Below are 24,268 nucleotides of genomic sequence, written 5' to 3' on the forward strand. Positions count from 1 at the left end.
CCTTAATACATGAACTCTTTCTCCTTTGTTGGAATCTGCAAATAGCACCCTACTGTATGCAAAATGTTGGTTCAGTAAGAGACATTTTTGTGGTACTTTAAAAGGTTGGTTTTGCTATTTTTCTTGAATAAACTAAGTCTTTTTTTACCTAATCTATTTTTCATTTCAATTGTTAATTTGCTGAGCAAACACTTTTTATCTATTTTATAGGTGTTAAATTAAATCTCAGCCATGGCTCCGTCTTTACCCTGTCAAAAATCCTACTTAAATACAGATGTGCACACCAGACACAGCAAGTATAAGGCTTATTGTAAATGAAATGGTTATGATATTTACCACACACACACACACCCGGATAATTTAACTCAATGCCCACTATGTGCTGCTGGCCTGCTATGAATACTCCACACGCATATTCCAGGGGTCCCCCTTTCGGCTCTTTGTAGCTTCCCTTAAGGACTAGGTTAGCAAGATGAGAGCAGCAGCATTTGACAAGATCAGATATTCCTGATACCAAATAATGACAAGAGAACTTCTTACACCTTCAGAGAATGTTTTACTAGAGAATTTCAAAGCACTCCCTATTATCTCACTTTCTGTAACTGGACAAACACAACACAATTATGAAACTGGATGGCAACAAATCTCAAACAGGCTGAACCAAAGGTGGAAACTCAGGGTTATTAGTGCTTCTAAGACCCACAATTTATCCTCATTGGAAAACACGCCCTATGCAATGTGAAAAGTAAAAAGAAAGTTTCATATAACACATGATTTTAAACCGAGCAGTCTCAGTGGTTAAAAATAAACAAACAAGAAATTTGTTAATATCCATCTTAGCATTTAATATATGCAAAAATGTGAATTATTTAATAAACAAGCTAAAACATGTTCACTGTTTTTGAATTTGAAAATGTGCTGTCAATTTGAAATCACACGTTTGATCTGTATCAGGAGACAAACCATCCTGCCTGATCGGGCCTGCATGTGGCAGAGTGAGCCCTGCCCCCTCACCACTCTACCCACCCCCACAAAGAAGAGTCCAAGCACAGCACAGCCAATATAATGATGAGACATATCAAATGCAAACATTTTTTTCCCTTTAAAGTATTCTCTAAATTTGGCCAAACTCAGTATTTAATACGGAAACCCTGCCTCACAGCAGTGATGCCTGCGGCCTTATCAGATCACTCACAACAAAGACAATCTAGAAGGAGGCCGTTCCCTCTTTCAACTCAAAGGTTAGAACTGAAGTAAAGGCAGTTAGAGCAAAAGGAAACACACAAACACATCCTCAAACACACCCACACAAATTGTGGCAACTTTCACATCTGAAAACAACTGAATTTCATTCCAAGCAGGTTTTAATGACAGTTTGCTATTTAAAAAATTCAAGTAAAATGCTCAAGTAAGGATGTTTCAATGCAAGAGGAAAACAGCAGCCTACAATCTTAAAATTTTACTGCATAATGGAATCAAGACCGACTCTGGCTGGTGGAGACCAGGTGGCAGGGACAGGCAGGTCCCATCCTCCCAAACCTGCACTGCCGAGAACCACAGCTGCAGGCACTGCTAAGCGTATCTGATCTCCACCATAAACTTAAGGTGTGATGATTTTCCCTTTTCCTCTGAGAGATCAGTTGGAGAGGACATGATGCAGGAATAACAGTTTTACATTCTAGGTGAGAAAGTGCTATGACCGCACAGATTTGCTTAAAAAATTTGATTATGGCAAGCTTCAGGTAAAAATCATTTTTAAAGGGTCAATTTTTCATTTACATATAACCAATACATCTTATTTACATATATATGACCCAATTTTCATTCAGCTTTCTTTATATGAAGTCTACATTTTAACTGGTATGTAACCGTTATATACTATCTTTAGAGAAAGACTAAATATCCTCTTATTCACAGGCAGTTCTGATGATAACAGTTTGTCTCCACATTGAGAAGTGAATATCGTTAAAACCTCAAATAACAAAAAAGATGAAGACCTAGTGTTAAATCTGTGTAGGGCCGCACCAGCTATTCAAGGAGTCAGCAGCTATCTAAACACAAAGCAAGGATGACTGAAGACATGGACCACTGCTTAACGCTGCTACTGACATGAAATTCTTATACTGGGTTCATTTTTTCTTTTCAAAAAACACTGATTTTTCTAGTGATGTTCAACTTTAAAAAGTTATCTTAGTTCTTTAACCCTCAGAGAACTGCTATATTTAGGCTGCTAACCAAAAATATAATCAAGAGCATGTACCTTTGTCCAGTCCCCAAGGGTTAAAGTGCAGGAACTGTCTATAACCTGGTATATAAGGCACCCTATTCCACTTTTTTCTTAAAAGAAACCTTTCCTTTGGTTTCTTGCAGTTTTTCAGTAAGTCTGTCCTTTGTCTCCTCCATTTTCTCTGTGAGGAGCTCCTTTGTCTCCTCCATCCTGTCCTGCAGATACTCCTTCACAGGGGGTGGTGTCGACATATAGCCACGGCTGCGCAGATACTTCACAGTGAAGGAGGTCCCCCCCAGGGTCACAGTGTACCGCGCGGGCGTTGCAATCTGTGGGAAAATGAAATGGACAGATCAGTACTGATTACAACTGTTGTCTAAAGCAAAAACAGTGTGACGTTAAAATTCTTGTTAATAACCAAACTATCAATTACTTTATTGCTTCATAAGGCTGTTACATCCTATATGGTTTTCCCTCCTAACATTCCGTATTTGTCACCTAGACACTGACCCAGGATTAGAGAACATTCACAGGGGCAGCACCAAAGTTCTGTACCCATGTGCTAGTGAACCTGGGGGGCAGACTCACTGAGAACCAGAGGGAGGGCTCAGGACCCTCCCTATAACAAAGGCACATGCGTTTCCACTCCCCAGAAACCCTGCCGACCTGCACACACTATTCATCTAAACCGGAACCAAACTGAGGGGCAAGCACGGGCCAAATGTTTATTCTTCACTGAGTTTAGTTTAGTTTCACTTCCAAATCTCTTTTCTTTGGCTTTTCCAGGCTTTATGCTACTTTCTCATTACAGTCCATGCTGGGCTTGGCATCCCAACCAGGAACTTCCATGAGGCCAAAAAGTGGTAAAATGGCACACGTATAGGAGACATGTACACATGTCAACTGACCAGAGGTTTGAGGTCCCAAACTAACTAGTAGATGAACTGGTACAAAGGGAGAACTGTAAGAGCACAGGCTGCATCACATTCTGAGGCAAGAAACCTCAGTGTCTGCTGCTCTACCTGAGAAACCAGGTTACAGAAACCAAACACCCAGGTGGACCCTCCACACCTCTTTCCTTGCACAGGAACATGAGCAGAGCCCCTGCTGACGCCAGCCCACCTGCATGCCAACCGTGTGTTTCAATTCCAAGCAGGCCAACAGGCACTGAGCACTGATGTGCCTCCAGAGCACAGCACAGGCACAGTGGAAATACAAAGAAAGAAGACATAACTCTAAATTCCTAGGAGCTCATGATCAAAAACAACAGACATTAAAAAAAGACTTAACACACAGACTGTGAAATGAGAGCATGGGATAAGGAACAGTTATAATTAGGGAAATGGTTTCAACCATCATGACAGTTGGATTAAGGTTAAATTATATACACTGTAACTAAAAACTTGATAATTTATTAATTTAATAAGTTTTAATGTTGAAAAACTCAGCAATTAAGCTTTAGCCCTCTAGTCAAAATTATCATATAAGAAATCTCCCAATATTTCAGAGGATTTTAATGAGGATGACAGAATAAAACAACATTATTTTTGAATACTACTATAAACCCATAATTCTAAGTATTTTCATAACAGTAGTAAAATAACATCTAGTTTCCCAATCTCTTCTACCTGTTTTCTTAGGATAAAGCTACATAGAACCTAATTTTTTGTCAGTTGAGAAAAATTAGATTAATATAGCTAAATTCCACAATTTACAATATGAGTCTTCTCTTCCAAAATAAAGACCCATAACTGTAAAAACTATCTATTTACAAAGATGTCATTCTCTGAATCCAGACAACAACTGTAAAGACAATGAACTCCAAAATGAAACATACATTACATCAACAACTAAGTCTAAGGTTTATCACATAAAACAATTTGATTAAACTTTACTGTTTAGAAAGATAAACTATTATAAACAGTAAAATAAATGCTAAATTTCACTAACATGTCAGGTGGCATGTGGATCTCTGAATAAGGAAAATTAATGTACTATCAATAGGAGAAATGTCACAGAGACAACCTGTTCATTAGAAATTCAGAAGTCTCACTTTGTCTCATCACAGCAGGTTATGAAAAACCTACCTATTCTTAAGGCAATTCTTCCTAAACCACCATTTTATTTACCCTTAAAAATTTTAGTTTACTTTTAATCATTAGACATGTAAGAGATGAAACACGGTATTTTAAGTTACAAACGTAACCCTGGGAGCAAGCACGGAGTGTTACAGAGGTTCAGTGTGAGGAGCCATCTACCCACAGCAGTACCTACCTTAAACAGGGCATATGCTGTCAGTGCATTTCCACTCTGGGAATTTTTCAGAATGTTTACTACGCTGTCAGGTAACCCAATAAGTTCTAGAAAAGGAACGACATTCACTCCTCTAAGAAAGAAACAGAAAGTAATTTATATATACATATAGATAAACTTTTAGGGATAAATATTTTCAAAAGATTATCTGAAAACATCAAAACCAAATTCTGTTTAAAAGTCAATCCTGCACCACCAAGCACTCTAATTTCACTCTAAAGGAACAACATGTGCATGAACACCAGCGTCCTGCTGTGTCTCACTGTTCACAGCTTCTGTTCATGGACATCCCTAATTAGCACACTGAGAAAAATAGAATCATTTATCAGAGAAAAATTAATAGCATTAAGTAACCTAAGAGAAATGATCAGAAATGATTCTAATCATTCTCCTGATCTTATAATCTTTAGTTCCTTAGAATGATCCAACTCAAAGTTTAAGACCTAAGATTTTTTACCTCTAAAATTACATGTCAAACTATACTATTATCATAAAAACAAGTGATATTATAACACCACTTACTGTATTATGCAAAAAATAAATGATTCTATGGGTTTCATGAAAACTTCAATTATTCTAAAAAGATGCTTCTATTCTATTATCAGACTTAAAAGGCAGGTAAAGAAGCAATTACCATGAATTGCAACAAATTTTTGGAGGGAGGGAAAGAAGGCAGAAAAAGTCTCTAATCCAACTGGTAAACCCTAATTTCTTTTTAGTTTCCCTGAGTGTCAAGTTTGCCACGCCGGAACACTCGTGCTCTCCCACTCTCTCCCTCACTGCCTGTAGTTTTGCAGACATTGTGAGCCTTCACCTCAAATCACAAGGTTCTTGTTCTGTGCTTCTCCTTCATAAACATAATATAATCATCACAGCCAGGAAACTTAACATGTAGGACAGTATATAGTTAATACAAAAGTACGTTATTTAATGTTAAAATTCCCTGAATTGGGGCTTCCCTGGTGGCGCAGTGGATGAGAGTCCGCCTGCGGATGTAGGGGACATGGGTTCGTGCCCCGGTCCGGGAGGATCCCATGTGCCGTGGAGCGGCTGGGCCCGTGAGCCATGGCCGCTGAGCCTGCGTGTCCGGAGCCTGTGCTCCACAACGGGAGAGGCCCGCGTACCGCAAAAAAAAAAAAAAAAAAAAATTCCCTGAATTGTCCGGTGAGTCCCTTGTCACTATCTTGTCATGTCTTCCAGTTCTTCTCCAGAAGCGCTGCTCAGCACTTTCTGTTGAGGAGGAAGGCAGGACCTCTTTTTTGATGCTGAGATGTTTGAAACTCCCAGGCCAGCTTTGTGGTAGAACAGCCTTTCATTTGGATTTGTCTGATTGTTTCCTCATGATTAAATTTGAGGTAAATGTTTTCAGACAGGAAAGCTGCAGAATTGATTCTATGTCCATCTCAGAGCATCACAACAGGAGCCACACACTCAGTCTGTCCTGTGAGTTTGACCTGGTGTTTGACTTGTGTGAGTTTGACTTGTGGTTAAGGTCGGGTCCACAGGTTGCTCCTCTGTACAAGTACTCTTTCTCTTTGTAATTAAGAAAGGGAACAGCCTGGATCCATTATTATTACAGTAGTAGTAATCTCCTAGTTTATTTTTAATATTAAAAAATAATTTGCTTAACTGGGGAAAAGCTGTCCCTCTCTGATTTCACTATAATACTAGGAGATCAGAGACTAATCTCAATAGATACGGATGATCATCACCAGGAATTACTGGCCATCTATACAAGAGGAAACCAGATAACTGAAGGAAACTTTAAAGAGTTAGATTTAAAAATCAACTACAAGTCCAATCCAGTTTCTTTTATCTCCACCCTCATTTCCTTTTCAAATCTCTTAAACAACAGAACCCCACTGAAGCAAGACTTAGTACTACAAAGATTTAGCAATTCTGTGGATCTAATCAAGTCACTAGGTACAATAACATCCTACCATAACATGCTAATCATCTCTTCTGGTACCCGTACAATTACCAAATTATTTCATTAATCATTTCTTAGTTCAGACTAAGCCCTGTATGTAAAATCTACATATTTAACGGCAATCATGCAGGGGGGAAAAAAGACAACATGTGGCTAAATATAAGACCAAACCGAGTGATTTAAAAACACAAAAAAACAACTGGGACTTCCCTGGTGGTCCAGTGGTAAAGAATCTGCCTTACAATGCAGGGGATGCGGGTTCGATCCCTGGTCAGGGAACTAGGATCCCACATGCCACGGGGCAACTAAGCCCATGTGCCACAACTACTCAGTTTGTGCGCCTCAACGTGTAGCCCACGTGTCACAAACTACAGAGCCCACACGCTCTGGAACCCGTGTGCCACAAACTACAGAGCCCACGTGCCCTGGAACCCGTGTGCCACAAACTACAGAGCCCACGTGCCCTGGAACCCACACGCCACACCTAAAGAGAAAACCCGCAGGCCACAACTAGAGAGAAGCCCGCACACCACAATGAAGAGCACTCGCACCGCAATGAAAGATTCCACATGCCTCAACAAAGATCCCATGTGCTGCAACTAAGACCCAACACAGCCAAAAATAAATGAATAATAAATCTAAAAAAAAAAACTATCATAGGGCTTCCTTGGTGGCGCAGTGGTTGAGAGTCCGCCTGCCGATGCAGGGGACACGGGTTCATGCCCCAGTCCAGGAAGATCCCACATGCCGCAGAGCGGCTGGGCCCATGAGCCATGGCCGCTAAGCCTGCGCATCCGGAGCCTGTGCTCCGCAACGGAAGAGGCCACAACAGTGAGAGGCCCATGTACCGCAAAAAAAAAAGAACTATCATAAAAACAAACAATAATGACCAAGATATCTTGCACAAGTATCCTGTGTAAAATAAAGAAGCAACCACCTGGTCCCACTTTTTTCTAAACTATTGATTTGATGACTTAACTTTTAAAAAATAACTTTCTTTTCCTTTGGAATTACTAAACATGAAGCATTAATGAGGGTCTGATCCAAATAGTAATATCCACTCTTGTCACAAAAGTTCCCTCAGCCTGACAGAAACCTGTGCTTCACAAACCACCAGCTTTATGGATGTTCCAAATGATGCAAAAGTATATCCACAGTCTGGATGAAGTGCAGTGAAAACCAGTCAGGACTGTGCCTCAAAATGGATCTGTAACTTTAGAAATTTGAGGCCCAAATACAAGGCATCTAAACGTAGAGACAAAACCATCCTCAAAGAGCTTCATTTGACCAAACAGAGAACTTCTTGTTAGAAGATGAAAGATCTCTGCAACTTTTCCAGAGAGAAGCAACAACAAAGCTTAGTTTAACATAAAATGTATGGACTTCCCTGGTGGTGCAGTGGTTAAGAATCCGCCTGCCAATGCAGGGGACACGGGTTCGAGCCCTGGCCTGGGAAGATCCCACATGCTGCGGACCAACCAAAACTAAGCCCGTGAGCCACAACTACTGAGTCTGCGTTCTAGAGCCCACAAGCCACAACTACTGAGCTCACACGCCACAACTACTGAAGCCCGTGCGCCTAGAGCCCGTGCTCCGCAACAAGAGAAGCCACCACAATGAGAAGCCCGCTCACCGCAAGAAGAGTAGCCCCCGCTCGCCGCAACTAGAGAAAGCCTGTGCGCAGCGACAAAGACCCAATGCCGCCAAAAATATAAATTAATTAAAAAATAAATAAATAAATAAAATCTATGAAGACGCACAATTTAGATCTCCCTGAAATAAAATGTTTCAAAAGCCTGAGATCTTCATCACTGTGTTACCTAAATACAGAATGGCATTTTGCTCTGTGGTGCTGAGAGGCAGTAATGCTAGTTGTCCCTCAAGTTACAAACTATGTTTTCCCTTTTCTTTTAATAGTAAGTAGGCAACAAGCAAATAACAGAGAACTTTTTTCAGCTAAAACCAAATAAAATAAACCCAGTCTCTAGTCAGTTGAATTGAAAACCTGTATTTAACACAATCAACTCCAACATCACAATAAAATCATCTCACAGTGAAAGATACACTGCCATTCAAGCATAAACTAATATTTTCTAAGTATCACTTCCCTTAGAACAAATCAACTTTCAATTTCTCAAGCATTAAGGACTTAACAAAACATTAGGGACTGTTCTGGAAAGCAACACATCCTACCTAATATAACTTAGCTACGTGATGCTGTAACAGAACTGGACCAGTGGTCACGGTGGGGCAGTAGAGCTGGGTCTGGGAACCAAATTTCCATGCTGACAAAGAGCCAAAGTCAGGCGGTGATGGATGAGGTATACGACTTTAAAGTGGACAGTCCCACCACATTTACACACAGGCATTCACAGAAAAAAGAGGGGGAAGGAAAAAACCAAGAAAGGTGGACTCCACAGGGGACAGCAGAACGTCACCACAACTGCATCAGTGCAGACACCACCGAAAGCGTCCTAAGTCTAATTAATATTACTAGGTTATTTGAAGGTCTGTTTTTTTGGCTATAGAACTCTTTTACTGAAGGCAAGGAAAAGTAAAAGGAACAAAAGTACTTTTTAATAGTCCAAACAAGAATCTCATATTCAATTATTAAAAACTTAGATTTCTCCCCCTGAGGCCAGGAGGCTGAATGCTTATTAAAGGCAACCTAGCAAAGGCAAAAGAAACATGGAAGAAACTCATCATCATCCACAACACCAAATCAGAAAAATCCTAAATGGCTCAAAAAAGAAAATTCAATATGTAGAAAACTATTCATTAAATAGAAGAACTGAATGCCTATGAAAATTTTATTCAAAATGGTACACGATTTTAGGCTCTGTTAAAAAACTAAAGGCAGTTCTGAAGATTTCTATAAATATTTTTATACATGTCCAGAAAATGTCATTAATAAAAAGATAATTCCATAAAATGCACATATAAGAATCTCTGCAAAGAAAGGAATTCTTAAAGAAAATGATACATAATGAAGAAGGAAATAACTGAATAACAAGAACTAAATAGAAAGATATGAAAAGAAACAACAGCATCAATTATACAAGGTTAAAAAAAAATCCTTTTATTCAACAGAACTTTTGTAAAGAAACATTTCTAATCCCATGTTTCCCAAGAATAAGAATAGTCTCCATTCCATCATCTTTTAATTTAATAAATGATAAGCTTTTTCCAATGAGTGAGCTTTACATTAAAATATTTAATACCTTACTGTCAAACCATTAAATATAACCCAAAACTGAAAATCAGTGGACTTTTGGAAAGTATAAAATAATTCTAAACCCATTAGAGGAGTTTACAAAAACATCAAAGTGGTCTTCACTGTGCATCTCATTGCCTGCAGGATGGTGAGCATACTGTTCATAGGTCACACCCAGGCCACAGCAAGAAAAGCCACACAGCACTCGGGACAGGCACACGCTGGCACACTCAGTTCTGCTGGTGGCAGAAAGAAACTGGAAATCATTGATAATCTGTTTCTACGTGTACTCCTGCTCCTAAAACAGTGTGAATGATACAACTCACTTTAAAAGAAAGGAACAGTAATTAACAAGAAAGGTGCATTTAGAAATTCTACGTTTTATATACCTGGAGGCTAGGACCACTAAATTAACTTTTTAAAAAACATTTACTTTATTGTAGTAAAAAATACCTAACACGAGATATACCCTCTTAAGATTTTAAGCAGACAACAAATCAACTTCTGATCAGAACAAAAGACCTTACCTTGACATTCATCAGATGTAACATTAAAGCATAAGTCTGCAATTTGTTCATTTTTGTGTCTACAACAGATACAAGCCAGGCTTTGCAAAATCTTACTAATTTCCAACCAAAACCATACACATGGCAAAATAAGTTATCTTTTCACATTGATAAGCACTGTAAGAAACATATAAGTACAGAACTAACTCACGGTGCTGCCAAATCTCTGGAAACTGTCATTTTATTCCTATGCTATCCTATATGTTGATGGGACACAAGCATAGTGATTAAGGCTTGAAATCAGACTCCGAGTTATTTTGGGAAAAACTAAGTTATTTTGACTTATTCCTGCTTAATCTGTTTTCTCATTAATAAACTGGGAATAATTGCACTACCTGCTTCATATGGTTGCTGTGAGAATTAAATGAGATGATACAGTTATAAAAATTTTAGCATAATACCTGCTGTACACAGTAAGTGAATGTTAGCTACTGTTATTAAAATGTGGAAAACTGATATGAAAAAATAGTCATCCTCTATCAATTGAAGACATTAAAGCATTTAAAAAACTACTTAAAGGCTTTCATTAGTACAATTAAGATTAACATTCTGATAAAACGGGGAAAGGCGCTCAATCAAGCAAAAACTTACTTTATGGCTGCATAATAAAACGTTCCAAACCAGACACCAGAAGTTATTAGATGCACTGGAATCAAAACTTTTCCATATTGTCTAAATGTTTTCTTAAATCGTTGATAAAGACTAATTGATCTGTCTTGTAAAGGATCAGGTTCTTCCTTTTTTTCAGAGGGAGTTCCTGGGGATGTAGCACTGGATGACAGAACCCTCTTGGATAAGATATCCTGCTCCCACTGTTTATGAAGGATCCCTGGTTGGGGTGGGTGAGCAATGAATGGCTTCCTTTCCTTTGCAACACACTGGGCAGCAGGTAAGTGCAGCCATCGTTTCTGAGGGCCCTGTACCCAAACCACTCTGGATTCTGAGGTATACAAAAGTAATGGTCCCTTCATGTTTTGACAGTGTCCCAAAAGACCAGCTTTATCTGGTTCCATGCATGTCCTATGTGCCAGTCGGAATACAGTCTTTGGTACGTTCCATTGCATTCTGAAGAACGGAGCTTGATGGATTTCAGCTTCTATAGAGACTAGATTAAAAAAAATTAGATTATACATAGATTTCCATTATAAACCAATCTACTTCAACATATATCATTAACTATTAAGAAGTAAAAGGATAGACATTGTTACCAAATCCACAGAAATTAATGTTAAGGTATATAGTTCTACCATACCAAATTTTAGAATTTCATTAAAACACATCATTTAAATATGATATAGTAAACCAGTCCAACAGACATCATGGACAGTAAGATTTCCAGGCTATTTTATTGCCACAAAAGGCATATTTGTAGGGCTTCTGTCATTCTACAAAGAAGCAGTATAGTATAACAGAAAAATCAGATCTGGAAGCTAAAGAGCTGGGCCCTAATGTTTTGGGGTCATAATTCTATGCAACTGTCTTTTAGATTTGAAGCCTAAACCCACTAGTAAAACAAGGATTACTTCATAGGTTTTTACAGGAATTATATGAAATGTATGATGAAAAGAAGTGCTTCTGTAAACTAACAAGCATCATATAAGTGTTAGTTATTAAAATATTAAGGTCTGATGAACAGTTGACATCAATACCATTTATTCTATAATGCTTTTAGACTAAATTATATAAAATTGTAAATTACATATGTTATTAACTGGTGAGAACAGACTTTTCCAGATAGCTACAACTTTGTTAAAAGACAGGATAGAAGGGCTTCCCTGGTGGCGCAGTGGTTGAGAGTCCGCCTGCCGATGCAGGGGACACGGGTTCGTGCCCCGGTCCGGGAAGATCCCACATGCTGTGGAGCGGCTAGGCCCGTGAGCCATGGCCGCTAAGCCTGCACGTCCAGAGCCTGTGCTCTGCAATGGGAGAGGCCACAACAGTGAGAGGCCCGCATACCACAAAAAAAAAAAAAAAAAAAAAAAAAGACAGGCTAGTATAATTTTAAAAAAACATGGACTTTGAAATAAGATGGGCCCAATTGAGTTAATAGTGGTATTATTTTGAGCAAATTACTTAGCATCTCTAGACACAAAGTTTCCCCACTGGTAAAATAGAATTATTGTATGCATTATTATATAGCAAATCAGTTCCCTTCCCTCAACATCAGGCAGTGCCACCTAACCCCTAATCTTCACCTGCACCTTGCAACAGCTACCTCTCCAATTCTAATACATTGAGAATAGATGATCTTATTTTTTATAAACTGTGTACTTAATAAGAATCACAAGTTTTGAGTTAGCACCTCAGTAAATTAAGCACTCCAACAAATACAGATACACCATCTTACATGAATGTTTGTTACCTGGGATACAAAGCTGTCATTTTAAAACAACTACTAACAAACTGTCTCCTTATAAAATTAATCCCAGACTCATCCCTTCCTAATTAATAATTAACTTAGCTTCTATCAGGCTCTCACAGATGATCCAACAACACAAGGCAAATGGGCTGTGAAATGAAACTGCAAATCTTGCAAAACAAACAGGCTCCCAGGAAGCCTTTAAAGGTGATACTGGAGATGGCTGAATCAAAGCAAAGCCAGTGAAAAGTGACAGAAGACTCAGACCAGTTAATAACCAAAGAGAAAAGCTACAGGGTAATGACATGTGCTTCAAATAAAGAATGATTTAAACACTAAATGACTAAGGCCATTCAGAGAAATGATTAAGTCTGTAATTATTTTTACAAAACTGACTATTTTTTTGTTGTGAGTCAGACAGTAAGTAAAGGATATCTTACTGTGCTCACCTACCACCCCTATTTTATCTATAAATCCATGCCATGCCTATGCCAAGGGGAAAAAACAGCAACTGGTTATTTATTCTAAGAATTAGCTCAGTTGGAATTATAACCTAAAATCTGTCAAATATAAAAATTCATTTAGAAACTTTTACTATGAATTTTTTGGTCTCTATTTTAGATGAATTTATTTTGAGGCTTTTCTCCAGCACCATTCATTACCTTTGAATGATTCCGGTCCCTGGTGTTAGTACAGGTGTTTTCTGAACTCAAAAGGCTTTCTTTTTCTCTTTTAAACTTATTTCCTTTACAGGGCAGTTTCCCAGGAGGTGAAGTTCCCAGAAGTCTAACTTTCAGATAACTGGATTATTATGTGTTTGTGTTAGTGAATAAAAAGAAAAAGCATTTTTTAAAAAGGCTCTTTCCAAGCTTCCAGTTTGCATCCTTTCCCCCGGTTTCAACTATTCCCCTCCCATTTTTAAAAACATCTTTATTGATATAATTCACATAATATACAAGTCACTTATTCAAGGTGTAAAATTCACTGATTTTTAGTATATTCACAGTTGTGCAACCATCGCCACAATCTAAATTTAGAACATTTTCATCACCCCCAAAAGAAACTCCAAATCTATTGCAGTCACTGCCCATTCCCTCACCCTCCCAGTCCCAGGCAACCACTAGTGTACTTTCTGTCTCTACACTTGTCTATTCTGGACACTTCGTATAAATGGAATCACACTATGTTATCTTTTGTTCCGAATCATGGGGAGCTGGGGATGTTGTGGGGGGAGTGGAGGTGGTTTGAAAATAGATTCCTGGACTCTCTTAGACCTAATAAATCAGAATGTCCTGCAGTCAAGTCACACCTGACAATATGAACTTAAGAACCATTTCTCTAAGCCCATCAAATGGCTTCAGTGCCAGATGCAGCATGGCAGCAAAAATATCATCCATCATCACCATCATCATCATAATGGTAAGATGTTTTTGATTTTGAGCCCTTAGTATGTGGTTGGTGCTTTACAAACATTTTACACATATTAACTCGTTTTATTTTTGTAACAACCCTATGACAGAGGGACTACTGTCATCACTTTACATTTGAGGACACTGAACCAATAGCTTGCCCAATGTCACTCAACTGCTGAGTGGAGGAGCTGGGATTCAAACCCAGTTTAATCCCAGGCCCATACATACTGGGTCACTAAGCTAACATGGCCACTTCTAGAAGGAAGAGACAGTGCCAATTTTCAGCAAACCAAGTCATATAAGACACATGGTCAAAGCTCTCTAAGGAAACACAGGGCCCAAAAAATGAGTCAAATTTTACATTAAAAACTAAAATTAAATCAATTTAAATTTAAATGGGTGGGTGATGGCTAGACTCCCAAAGGTATCCAATCACAATACTGGTGACATACACATTAAGACTCATGCGATTTCAAGGAACAAACCTACTTCAGATGAGTGCAAATAAAAGTAGCGGGCAAGGGCTTCCCTGGTGGCGCAGTGGTTGAGAGTCCGCCTGCCAATGCAGGGGACACGGGTTTGTGCCCCGGTCCAGGAAGATCCCACATCCACAGAGCAGCTGGGCCCGTGAGCCATGGCCGCTGAGCCTGCACGTCCGGAGCCTGTGCTCTGCAACAGGAGAGGCCACAACAGTGAGAGGCCCGCATACCGCAAAAAAAAAAAAAAAAAAGTAGAGGGCAGGCAGAGACTGAGTAGTATATTCAATATTCTGGAGTGAACAGGCTTCAGGAACATAAAATGACAAAGTAGAAATTTTCTTGTCTCACAGTCAGCACCTGTGTATAATGGCCTCAGCTCACTGGCAGCTTCCATTTCTTGATTTTACTAGTCTGCTCATATTTTCAATTAAAGATAAAAGTTTCTGGTTACTGGCCAATAACGGAGGCGCCATTCCTCTTAAGCCCTACCCAGATCAAGTCAGCTATATCTGGACAGGTGAATGAGTGGGCCTGAAGAAATTGTGAACTAACAGGCACCTAAAATATTTCTGATACACAGGGAGAATCTGGAGAACTTAATTTTGAATTTCTTCCAGTGAAATACAGTAATTCCAGTAATAAATATTTAAATCATGAGACTTAGCTTATTTCCTACAGAACGGTGACACGTTATTTTCCTGCTCCAGCAGCATGAAACTTTCATGTCTAGAGATGAGGGCACTGTTCTGAATTGCTTAGAATAATTTCTAAGTAAAGCCTGGTTCTTTTAATGACCTACTTAATTTTAGTAAGCAGGCTATAGCATCTAACTTAAAATGGAAAGCTTGGAATCTGAGAGGTCAGACTGCCTGGGTTCAAATTCTGAAAACCTTGTTTATAAACTATGTAACCTTTGGACAAGTTTATCAGCCTCCCTATGCCTCGGTTTCCAATTTGTAAAATGGAGTTAATAATAGAACCTACTTCATAGGGTTGTTGTAAGGATAAAATGAATGAATACATGTAAAAGGTTTAGAAAATACTTAGCATGCAGCAAGTGCTCAGGAAATGTTACAAGTTATTATTATAAGTAAGCAAAATAGCCTATTGCCCTTATTTGCAGTGGTAAAGCCTGTGGATCAGTGCTTGAGCCAAAAGGAGGTTCTATAGGATAAACAGTTGCTTAGGATGGGTCTGGCCCAAAATTTAAAATTTATATGAAACTGTAACTAATCAATTCCCTAATACCTAACCTTTCGGAGACAGGGCTCAGGACCAGGCATGAGGAAGCAGTAACACATATGTCTGAAAGTCAGGAGCCTCTCATGTAGTCCTGAGGCAGAGCAAAGTAGAGTGAAGACACAGTGGTCAAGAGTAAAGGCATAGGGGCTTCCCTGGTGGCACAGTGGTTAAGAACCTGCCTGCCAATGCAGGGGACATGGGTTCGAGCCCTGGTCCAGGAAGATCCCACGTGCCGCGGAGCAACTAAGCCCGTGCACCAAAACTACTGAGCCTGCGCTCTACAGCCTGCGAACCACAGCTACCGAGCCTGCGTGCCGTAACTACTGAAGCCCATGCACCTAGAGCCCATGCTCTGCAAAAAGAGAAGCCACCACAATGAGAAGCCCACGCAACAAAGAGTAGCCCCTACTCGCCGCAACTAGAGAGAGCCCGCATGCAGCAACGAAGACCCAACACAGCCAAAAATAAATAAATTTTTTTAAAAAAGAAGAAAGGCATAAGGAAGCAGTGGGAACCATGAGGGAGAGGGAGAGGGAGAGGGATGGGGAAAGGGAGAGGGGAGCTGAGTTAAAGGAATGAAGGGGAGGGTAGATGGACTGGAAACAAATGCCAGTGAGAAAGCACAAATATTAGAGTGCTGTTGGGATTCTAGGGCCACTATATCCTGAAATTGCAGTTCCATAAGGCCAAATGAGTTAGTTTATGAGACTCCTTTCCTCCCTCTATATCCTTACCATACCCATACTGCTCAAGGTTATATGAGCATGTTTCTGTTCCTCACACCTGGAAGCCTAAAACATTCAAGCAGCACTAGAAATACAATAGCTGCAAAAATTAACTAATTTATACTCTGTTCTTACATAAGAAATAAAAAAACAATGACTAAAAAGTTAGAGTTGAAGCAACAAATTTCAATAGCAGAACCTGGTTGTCTATTATGTGAATTCAAAGTAACTCTTTTGTCAAACAAATTCTTATTTGTAAGTCCAACAAAGGAAATAACTAGAAGCAAAGTTGCTCAGATTAAAGCAGGAGTGAGAGGAATGGAGCCTCTGGTTTGCCCCCACCTCCTCCAGCTCACAGGGCACAGCCACAGAAGCCCTAACAGTGAAAACAAAATCTCTGTGAATGTTGGTCCTACTTTGCCTAATTGCCAGTTTCCCACCAGTCACAACATAGGCATTTATTCCTACTGAAGCTCCTGAGCTCCACAGGCTAGATAAGAAACTCCAAGGAAAATTGAACAGATATTGGAATTTTCTTGGGGCCTGCCCACTAGCAGGACAACACAAGCTTTGCAACACCCCAGACTCCATACCCAACCGTGTCAGGAACCAGCCCCATCCACCAGCTATCTGACACTAGCTCTGAGACCCCTGGGCCCTGCAACCAGATTCCAGGACCTGGCTCTGTCTGCCAATAGGCTGGCACTAACCCCAGGACCTACCTTCACCCACTAGTGGGTGAGCAGCAGCCCCAGAGTCTCCTGGACCCTGACTCTGCTCACCAGTGAGCCAGCCCTAGCCCCAGGGCCCCCTGGGTTCTGCCGTCAGCCACCTTGTGACCTGGTCCTGCCAACCAGTGGCCAGCAGCCTCCACACAAGGCAGGGCCTGGCAACCAACCAGACCAGGGGCCAACCAAGCCTACCAGACTGCCCACATAGCCCACTACAACAGAAGGACCCATGCAGCCCTCATAGGGGGAAGCCCTAGAAAGCTAGGGTGATGAAAGGGAAGTGCACTGCTGGGACACATAGGATGACTCCTACAAAAGGCCACTTCTCCAAGGTCAGGAATGTAACTAACTTATCAGTTATGTTACAACAAAAACAGCAACTTAGGCAAAATGAGGCAAGAGAGGAACACATACCAAATGAAGGAACAAGATAAAACCCCAGAAGAAGAACTAAAAGTGGAGACAGGTAATCTACTTGATAAACAGTTAGGACAGACAGACTTCCGGGAAGATGGCGGAAGAGTAAGACTCAAAGATCACCTTCCTCCCCACAGATACACCAGAAATACATCTACGCGTGGAACAACTCCTACGGAGCACCTACTGAACGCTGGCAGAAGACCTCAGACCTCCCAAAAGGCAAGGAACCCCCCACGTACCTGGTTAGGGCAAAAGAAAAAAATAAACAGAGACAAAAGGATAGGGACGGGTCCTGCACCAGCGGGAGGGAGCTGTGAAGGAGGAAATGTGTCCACACACTAGGAAGCCCCTTCGCGGGCGGAGGCTGCGGGTGGCGGACTGGGGGAGCTTCGGAGACGCGGAGGAGAACACAGCAACAGGGGTGCGGAGGGCAAAGCGGAGAGATTCCAGCGCAGAGGATCGGGGCCGACCGGCACTCACCGGCATTCACCAGAGGCTTGTCTGCTCGCCGGACGGGGCGGGCGGGGCTGGGAGCTGAGGCTCCGGCTTCTGTCGGAGCGCCGGGAAAGGACTGAGGTTGGCCCGTGAACACAGCCTGCAGGGCGTTAGTGCACCGCGGCTAGCCGGGAGGCAGTCTGGGGAAAGGTTTGGACCTGCCGAAGAAGCAAGAGACTTTTTCTTCCCTCTTTGTTTCCTGGTGCACGAGGAGAGGGGATTAAGAACGCTGCTTAAGAGAGGTCCAGAAACCGGCGCGAGCCGCGGCTAAAAGTGCGGAGCCCAGAGACAGACATGAGACGCTAAGGCCGCTGCTGCCGCCACCAAGAAGCCTGTGTGCGAACACAGGTCACTATCCACACCCCCTTCCGGGGAGCCTGTGCAGCCCGCCACTGCCAGGGTCCGGGGATCCAGGGACAACTCCCCCGGGAGAACGCACGGTGCGCCTCAGGCTAGCAACGTCATGCCGGCCTCTGCCGCCGCAGGCCCGCCCCGCACTCCGAGACCCTCCCTACCGCCCCCCCCCCCCCCCCCCCCCCCCGCCTGAGTGAGCCAGACCCTCCGAATCAGCGGGCTCCTTTAACCCCGTCCTGTCTGAGCAAAGAACAGACGCTCTCCGGCAACCTACACGCACAGGCGGGGCCAAATCCAAAGCTGAGCCCCTGGGAGCTGTGAGAAGAGAGAAGAGAAAGGGAAATCTCTCCCAGCAGCCTCAGAAGCAGCGGATTAAAGCTCAACAATCAACTTGATGTACCCTGCATCTGTGGAATACATGAATAGACAACGAATCATCCCAAATTAAGGAGCGGTGTGGATGAAAAGCTCTTGGTGCTGCAGCCAGGAGTTAGTGCTGTGCCTCTGAGGTGGGAGAGCCAACTTCAGGACACTGGTCCACAAGAGGCCTCCCAGCTGCACATAATATCAAACAGCGAAAATCTCCCAGAGATCTCCATCTCAACGCCAGCACCCAGCTTCACTCAACGACCAGCAAGCTACAGTGCTGGACATCCTATGCCAAACAACTAGCAAGACAGGAACACAACCCCACCCATTAGCAGAGAGGCTGCCCAAAATCATAACAAGTCTACAGACACCCCAAAACACACCACGAGACGTGGACCTGCCCACCAGAAAGACAAGATCCAGCCTCATCCACCAGAACACAGGCACTAGTACCCTCCACCAGGAAGCCTACACAACCCACTGAACCAACCTTAGCCACTGAGGACAGACACAAAAAACAACAGAAACTACGAACCTTCAGCCTGCAAAAAGGAGACCCCAAACACAGTAAGATAAGCAAAATGAAAAGACAGAAAAACACACAGCAGATGAAGGAGCAAGATAAAAACCCACCAGACCTAACAAATGAAGAGGAAATAGGCAGTCTACCTGAAAAAGAATTCAGAATAATGATAGTAAAGATGATCCAAAATCTTGGAAATAGAATAGACAAAATGCAAGAATCAGTTAACAAGGACCTAGAAGAACTAAAGATGAAACAAACAATGATGAACAACACAATAAATGAAATGAAAAATACTCTAGATGGGATCAATAGCAGAATAACTGAGGCAGAAGAACGGATAAGTGACCTGGAAGATAAAATAGTGGAAATAACTACTGCAGAGCAGAATAAAGAAAAAAGAATGAAAAGAACTGAGGACAGTCTCAGAGACCTCTGGAACAACATTAAACGCACCAACATTCGAATTATAGGGGTTCCAGAAGAAGAAGAGAAAAAGAAAGGGACTGAGAAAATATTTGAAGAGATTATAGTTGAAAACTTCCCTAATATGGGAAAGGAAATAGTTAATCAAGTCCAGGAAGCACAGAGAGTCCCATACAGGATAAATCCAAGGAGAAACACGCCAAGACACATATTAATCAAACTGTGAAAAATTAAATACAAAGAAAACATATTAAAAGCAGCAAGGGAAAAACAACAAATAACACACAAGGGAATCCCCATAAGGTTAACAGCTGATCTTTCAGCAGAAACTCTGCAAGCCAGAAGGGAGTGGCAGGACATATTGAAAGTGTTGAAGGAGAAAAACCTGCAACCAAGATTACTCTACCCAGCAAGGATCTCATTCAGATTTGATGGAGAAATTAAAACCTTTACAGACAAGCAAAAGCTGAGAGAGTTCAGCACCACCAAACCAGCTTTACAGCAACTGCTAAAGGAACTTCTCTAGGCAAGAAACACAAAAGAAGGAAAAGACCTACAATAACGAACCCAAAACAGTTAAGAAAATGGGAATGGGAACACACATATCGATAATTACCTTAAATGTAAATGGACTAAATGCTCCCATCAAAAGACACAGATTGGCTGAATGGATACAAAAACAAGACGCACATATTTGCTGTCTACAAGAGACCCACTTCAGACCTAGAGACACATACAGACTGAAAGTAAGGGAATGGAAAAAGGTATTTCATGCAAATGGAAACCAAAAGAAAGCTGGAGTAGCAATTCTCATATCAGACAAAATAGACTTTAAAACAAAGACTATTAGAAGAGACAAAGAAGGACACTACATAATGATCAAGGGATCGATCCAAGAAGAAGATATAACAATTGTAAATATTTATGCACCCAACATAGGAGCACCTCAATACATAAGGCAAATACTAACAGCCATAAAAGGGGAAATCGACAGTAACACATTCATAGTAGGAGACTTTAACACCCCACTTTCACCAATGGACAGATCATCCAAAATGAAAATAAATAAGGAAACACAAGCTTTAAATGATACATTAAACGAGATAGACTTAATTGATATTTATAGGACATTCCATCCAAGAACAACAGAATACACATTTTTCTCAACTGCTCATGGAACATTCTCCAGGATAGATCATATCTTGGGTCACAAATCAAGCCTTGGTAAATTTAAGAAAATTGAAATTGTATCAAGTATCTTTTCCGACCACAACGCTATGAGACTAGATATCAATTACAGGAAAAGATCAGTTAAAAAATACAAACACATGGAGGCTAAACAATACACTACTTAATAATGAAGTGATCACTGAAGAAATCAAAGAGGAAATCAAAAAATACCTAGAAACAAATGACAATGGAGACACGACGACTCAAAATCTATGGGATGCAGCAAAAGCAGTTCTAAGAGGGAAGTTTATAGCAATACAATCCTACCTTAAGAAACAGAAAACATCTCGAATAAAAAACCTAACCTTGCACCTAAAGCAATTAGAGAAAGAAGAACAAAAAAACCCCAAAGTTAGCAGAGGAAAGAAATCATAAAAATCAGATCAGAAATAAATGAAAAAGAAATGAAGGAAACGATAGCAAAGATCAATAAAACTAAAAGCTGGTTCTTTGAAAGGATAAACAAAATTGATAAACCATTAGCCAGACTCTTCAAGAAAAAAAGGGAGAAGACTCAAATCAATAGAATAGGAAATGAAAAAGGAAAAGTAACAACTGACACTGCAGAAATACAAAAGATCATGAGAGATTACTACAAGCAACTCTATGCCAATAAAATGGACAACCTGGAAGAAATGGACAAATTCTTAGAAAGGCACAACCTGCCAAGACTGAATCAGGAAGAAATAGAAAATATGAACAGACCAATCACAAGCACTGAAATGGAAGCTGTCATTAAAAATCTTCCGACAAACAAAAGCCCAGGACCAGATGGCTTCACAGGCGAATTCTATCAAACATTTAGAGAAGAGCTATCACCTATCCTTCTCAAACTCTTCCAAAATATAGCAGAGGGAGGAACACTCCCCAACTCATTCTACGAGGCCACCATCACCCTGACACCAAAACCAGACAAAGATGTCACAAAGAAAACTACAGGGCAATATCACTGATGAACATAGATGCAAAAATCCTCAACAAAATACTAGCAAACAGAATCCAACAGCACATTAAACGGATCATACACCATGATCAAGTGGGGTTTATTCCAGGAATGCAAGGATTCTTCAATATACGCAAATCAATAAACGTGATACACCATATTAACAAATTGAAGGAGAAAAACCATATGATCATCTCAATAGATGCAGAGAAAGCTCTTGACAAAATTCAACACCCATTTATGATAAAAACCCTGCAGAAAGTAGGCATAGAGGGAACTTTCCTCAACATAATAAAGGCCATATATGACAAACCCACAGCCAACATCGTCCTCAATGGTGAAAAACTGAAAGCATTTCCACTAAGATCAGGAACAAGACAAGGTTGCCCACTCTCACCACTCTTATTCAACATAGTTTTGGAAGTTTTAGCCACAGCAATCAGAGAAGAAAAGGAAATAAAAGGAATCCAAATCAGAAAAGAAGTAAAACTGTCACTCTTTGCAGATGACATGATACTATACATAGAGAATCCTAAAGATGCTACCAGAAAACTACTAGAGCTAATCAATGAATTTGGTAAAGTAGCAGGATACAAAATTAATGCACAGAAATCTCTGGCATTCCTATACACTAATGATGAAAAATCTGAAAGTGAAATCAAGAAAACACTCCCATTTACCATTGCAACAAAAAGAATAAAATATCTAGGAATAAACCTACCTAAGGAGACAAAAGACCTGTGTGCAGAAAATTATAAGACACTGATGAAAGAAATTAAAGATGATACAAATAGATGGAGAGATATACCATGTTCTTGGATTGGAAGAATCAACATTGTGAAAATGACTCTACTACCCAAAGCAATCTACAGATTCAATGCAATCCCTATCAAACTACCACTGGCATTTTTCACAGAACTAGAACAAAAAATTTCACAATTTGTATGGAAACAAAAAAGACCCCAAATAGCCAAAGCAATCTTGAGAACGAAAAACGGAGCTGGAGGAATCAGGCTCCCTGACTTCAGACTATACTACAAAGCTACAGTAATCAAGACAGTATGGTACTGGCACAAAAACAGAAATATAGATCAATGGAACAGGATAGAAAGCCCAGAGATAACCCCACGCACATATGGTCACCTTATCTTTGATAAAGGAGGCAGGAATGTACAGTGGAGAAAGGACAGCCTCTTCAATAAGTGGTGCTGGGAAAACTGGATAGCTACATGTAAAAGTATGAGATTAGATCACTCCCTAACACCATACACAAAAATAAGCTCAAAATGGATTAAAGACCTAAATGTAAGGCCAGAAACTATCAAACTCTTAGAGGAAAACATAGGCAGGACACTCTATGACATAAATCACAGCAAGGTCCTTTTTGACCCACCTCCTAGAGAAATGGAAATAAAAACAAAAATAAACAAATGGGACCTAATGAAACTTCAAAGCTTTTGCGCAGCAAAGGAAACCATAAAGAAGACCAAAAGACAACCCTCAGAATGGGAGAAAATATTTGCAAATGAAGCAACTGACAAAGGATTAATCTCCAAAATTTATAAGCAGCTCATGCAGCTTAATAACAAAAAAAAACAAACAACCCAATCCAAAAATGGGCAGAAGACCTAAATAGACATTTCCCCAAAGAAGATATACAGATTGCCAACAAACACATGAAAGAATGCTCAACATCACTAATCATTAGAGAAATGCAAATCAAAACTACAATGAGATATCATCTCACACCAGTCAGAATGGCCATCATCAAAAAATCTAGAAACAATAAATGCTGGAGAGGGTGTGGAGAAAAGGGAACCCTCTTACACTGTTGGTGGGAATGTAAATTGATACAGCCACTGTGGAGAACAGTATGGAGGTTCCTTAAAAAACTACAAAAAGAACTACCATATGACCCAGCAATCCCACTACTGGGCATATACCCTGAGAAAACCATAATTCAAAAAGAGTCATGTACCAAAATGTTCATTGCAGCTCTATTTACAATAGCCCAGAGATGGAAACAACCTAAGTGTCCATCATCGGATGAATGGATAAAGAAGATGTGGCACATATATACAATGGAATATTACTCAGCCATAAAGAGAAATGAAATTGAGCTATTTGTAATGAGGTGGATAGACCTAGAGTCTGTCATACAGAGTGAAGTAAGTCAGAAAGAGAGGGACAAATACCTTATGGTAACACATATATATGGAATTTAAGAAAAAAAAATGTCATGAAAAACCTAGGGGTGAAACAGGAATAAAGACACAGACTTACTAGAGAATGGACTTGAGGCTATGGGGA

The 24,268-nt window shown here is 40.5% G+C and overlaps 1 protein-coding gene across 4 annotated transcripts in view; it reads right to left on the minus strand.

The window, feature by feature from the left end:
- Window positions 1-517: 517 nt before the first annotated feature.
- The window catches only part of FAM210A (family with sequence similarity 210 member A), a 35,793-nt gene continuing 12,042 nt past the window's right edge, over window positions 518-24,268 (minus strand). For 2 of the 4 annotated variants that reach the window (XM_060121628.1, XM_060121629.1), the window contains exons 2-4: window positions 10,842-11,355; window positions 4,502-4,613; window positions 518-2,556 (exon numbers count right to left, since the gene is read on the minus strand). In XM_060121628.1, the coding sequence (XP_059977611.1) occupies window positions 2,323-2,556; window positions 4,502-4,613; window positions 10,842-11,314 (819 nt within the window). In that variant the 5' untranslated portion in view covers window positions 11,315-11,355 and the 3' untranslated portion in view covers window positions 518-2,322. Of the gene's footprint in view, window positions 2,557-4,501; window positions 4,614-10,841; window positions 11,356-14,510; window positions 14,691-24,268 lie in introns of all 4 variants that reach the window. The other 2 variants (XM_060121626.1, XM_060121627.1) reach the window with 2 other exon arrangements.

Source organism: Lagenorhynchus albirostris, chromosome 14, assembly GCF_949774975.1.
Source record: "Lagenorhynchus albirostris chromosome 14, mLagAlb1.1, whole genome shotgun sequence".
Classification (NCBI taxonomy): domain Eukaryota; kingdom Metazoa; phylum Chordata; class Mammalia; order Artiodactyla; family Delphinidae; genus Lagenorhynchus; species Lagenorhynchus albirostris.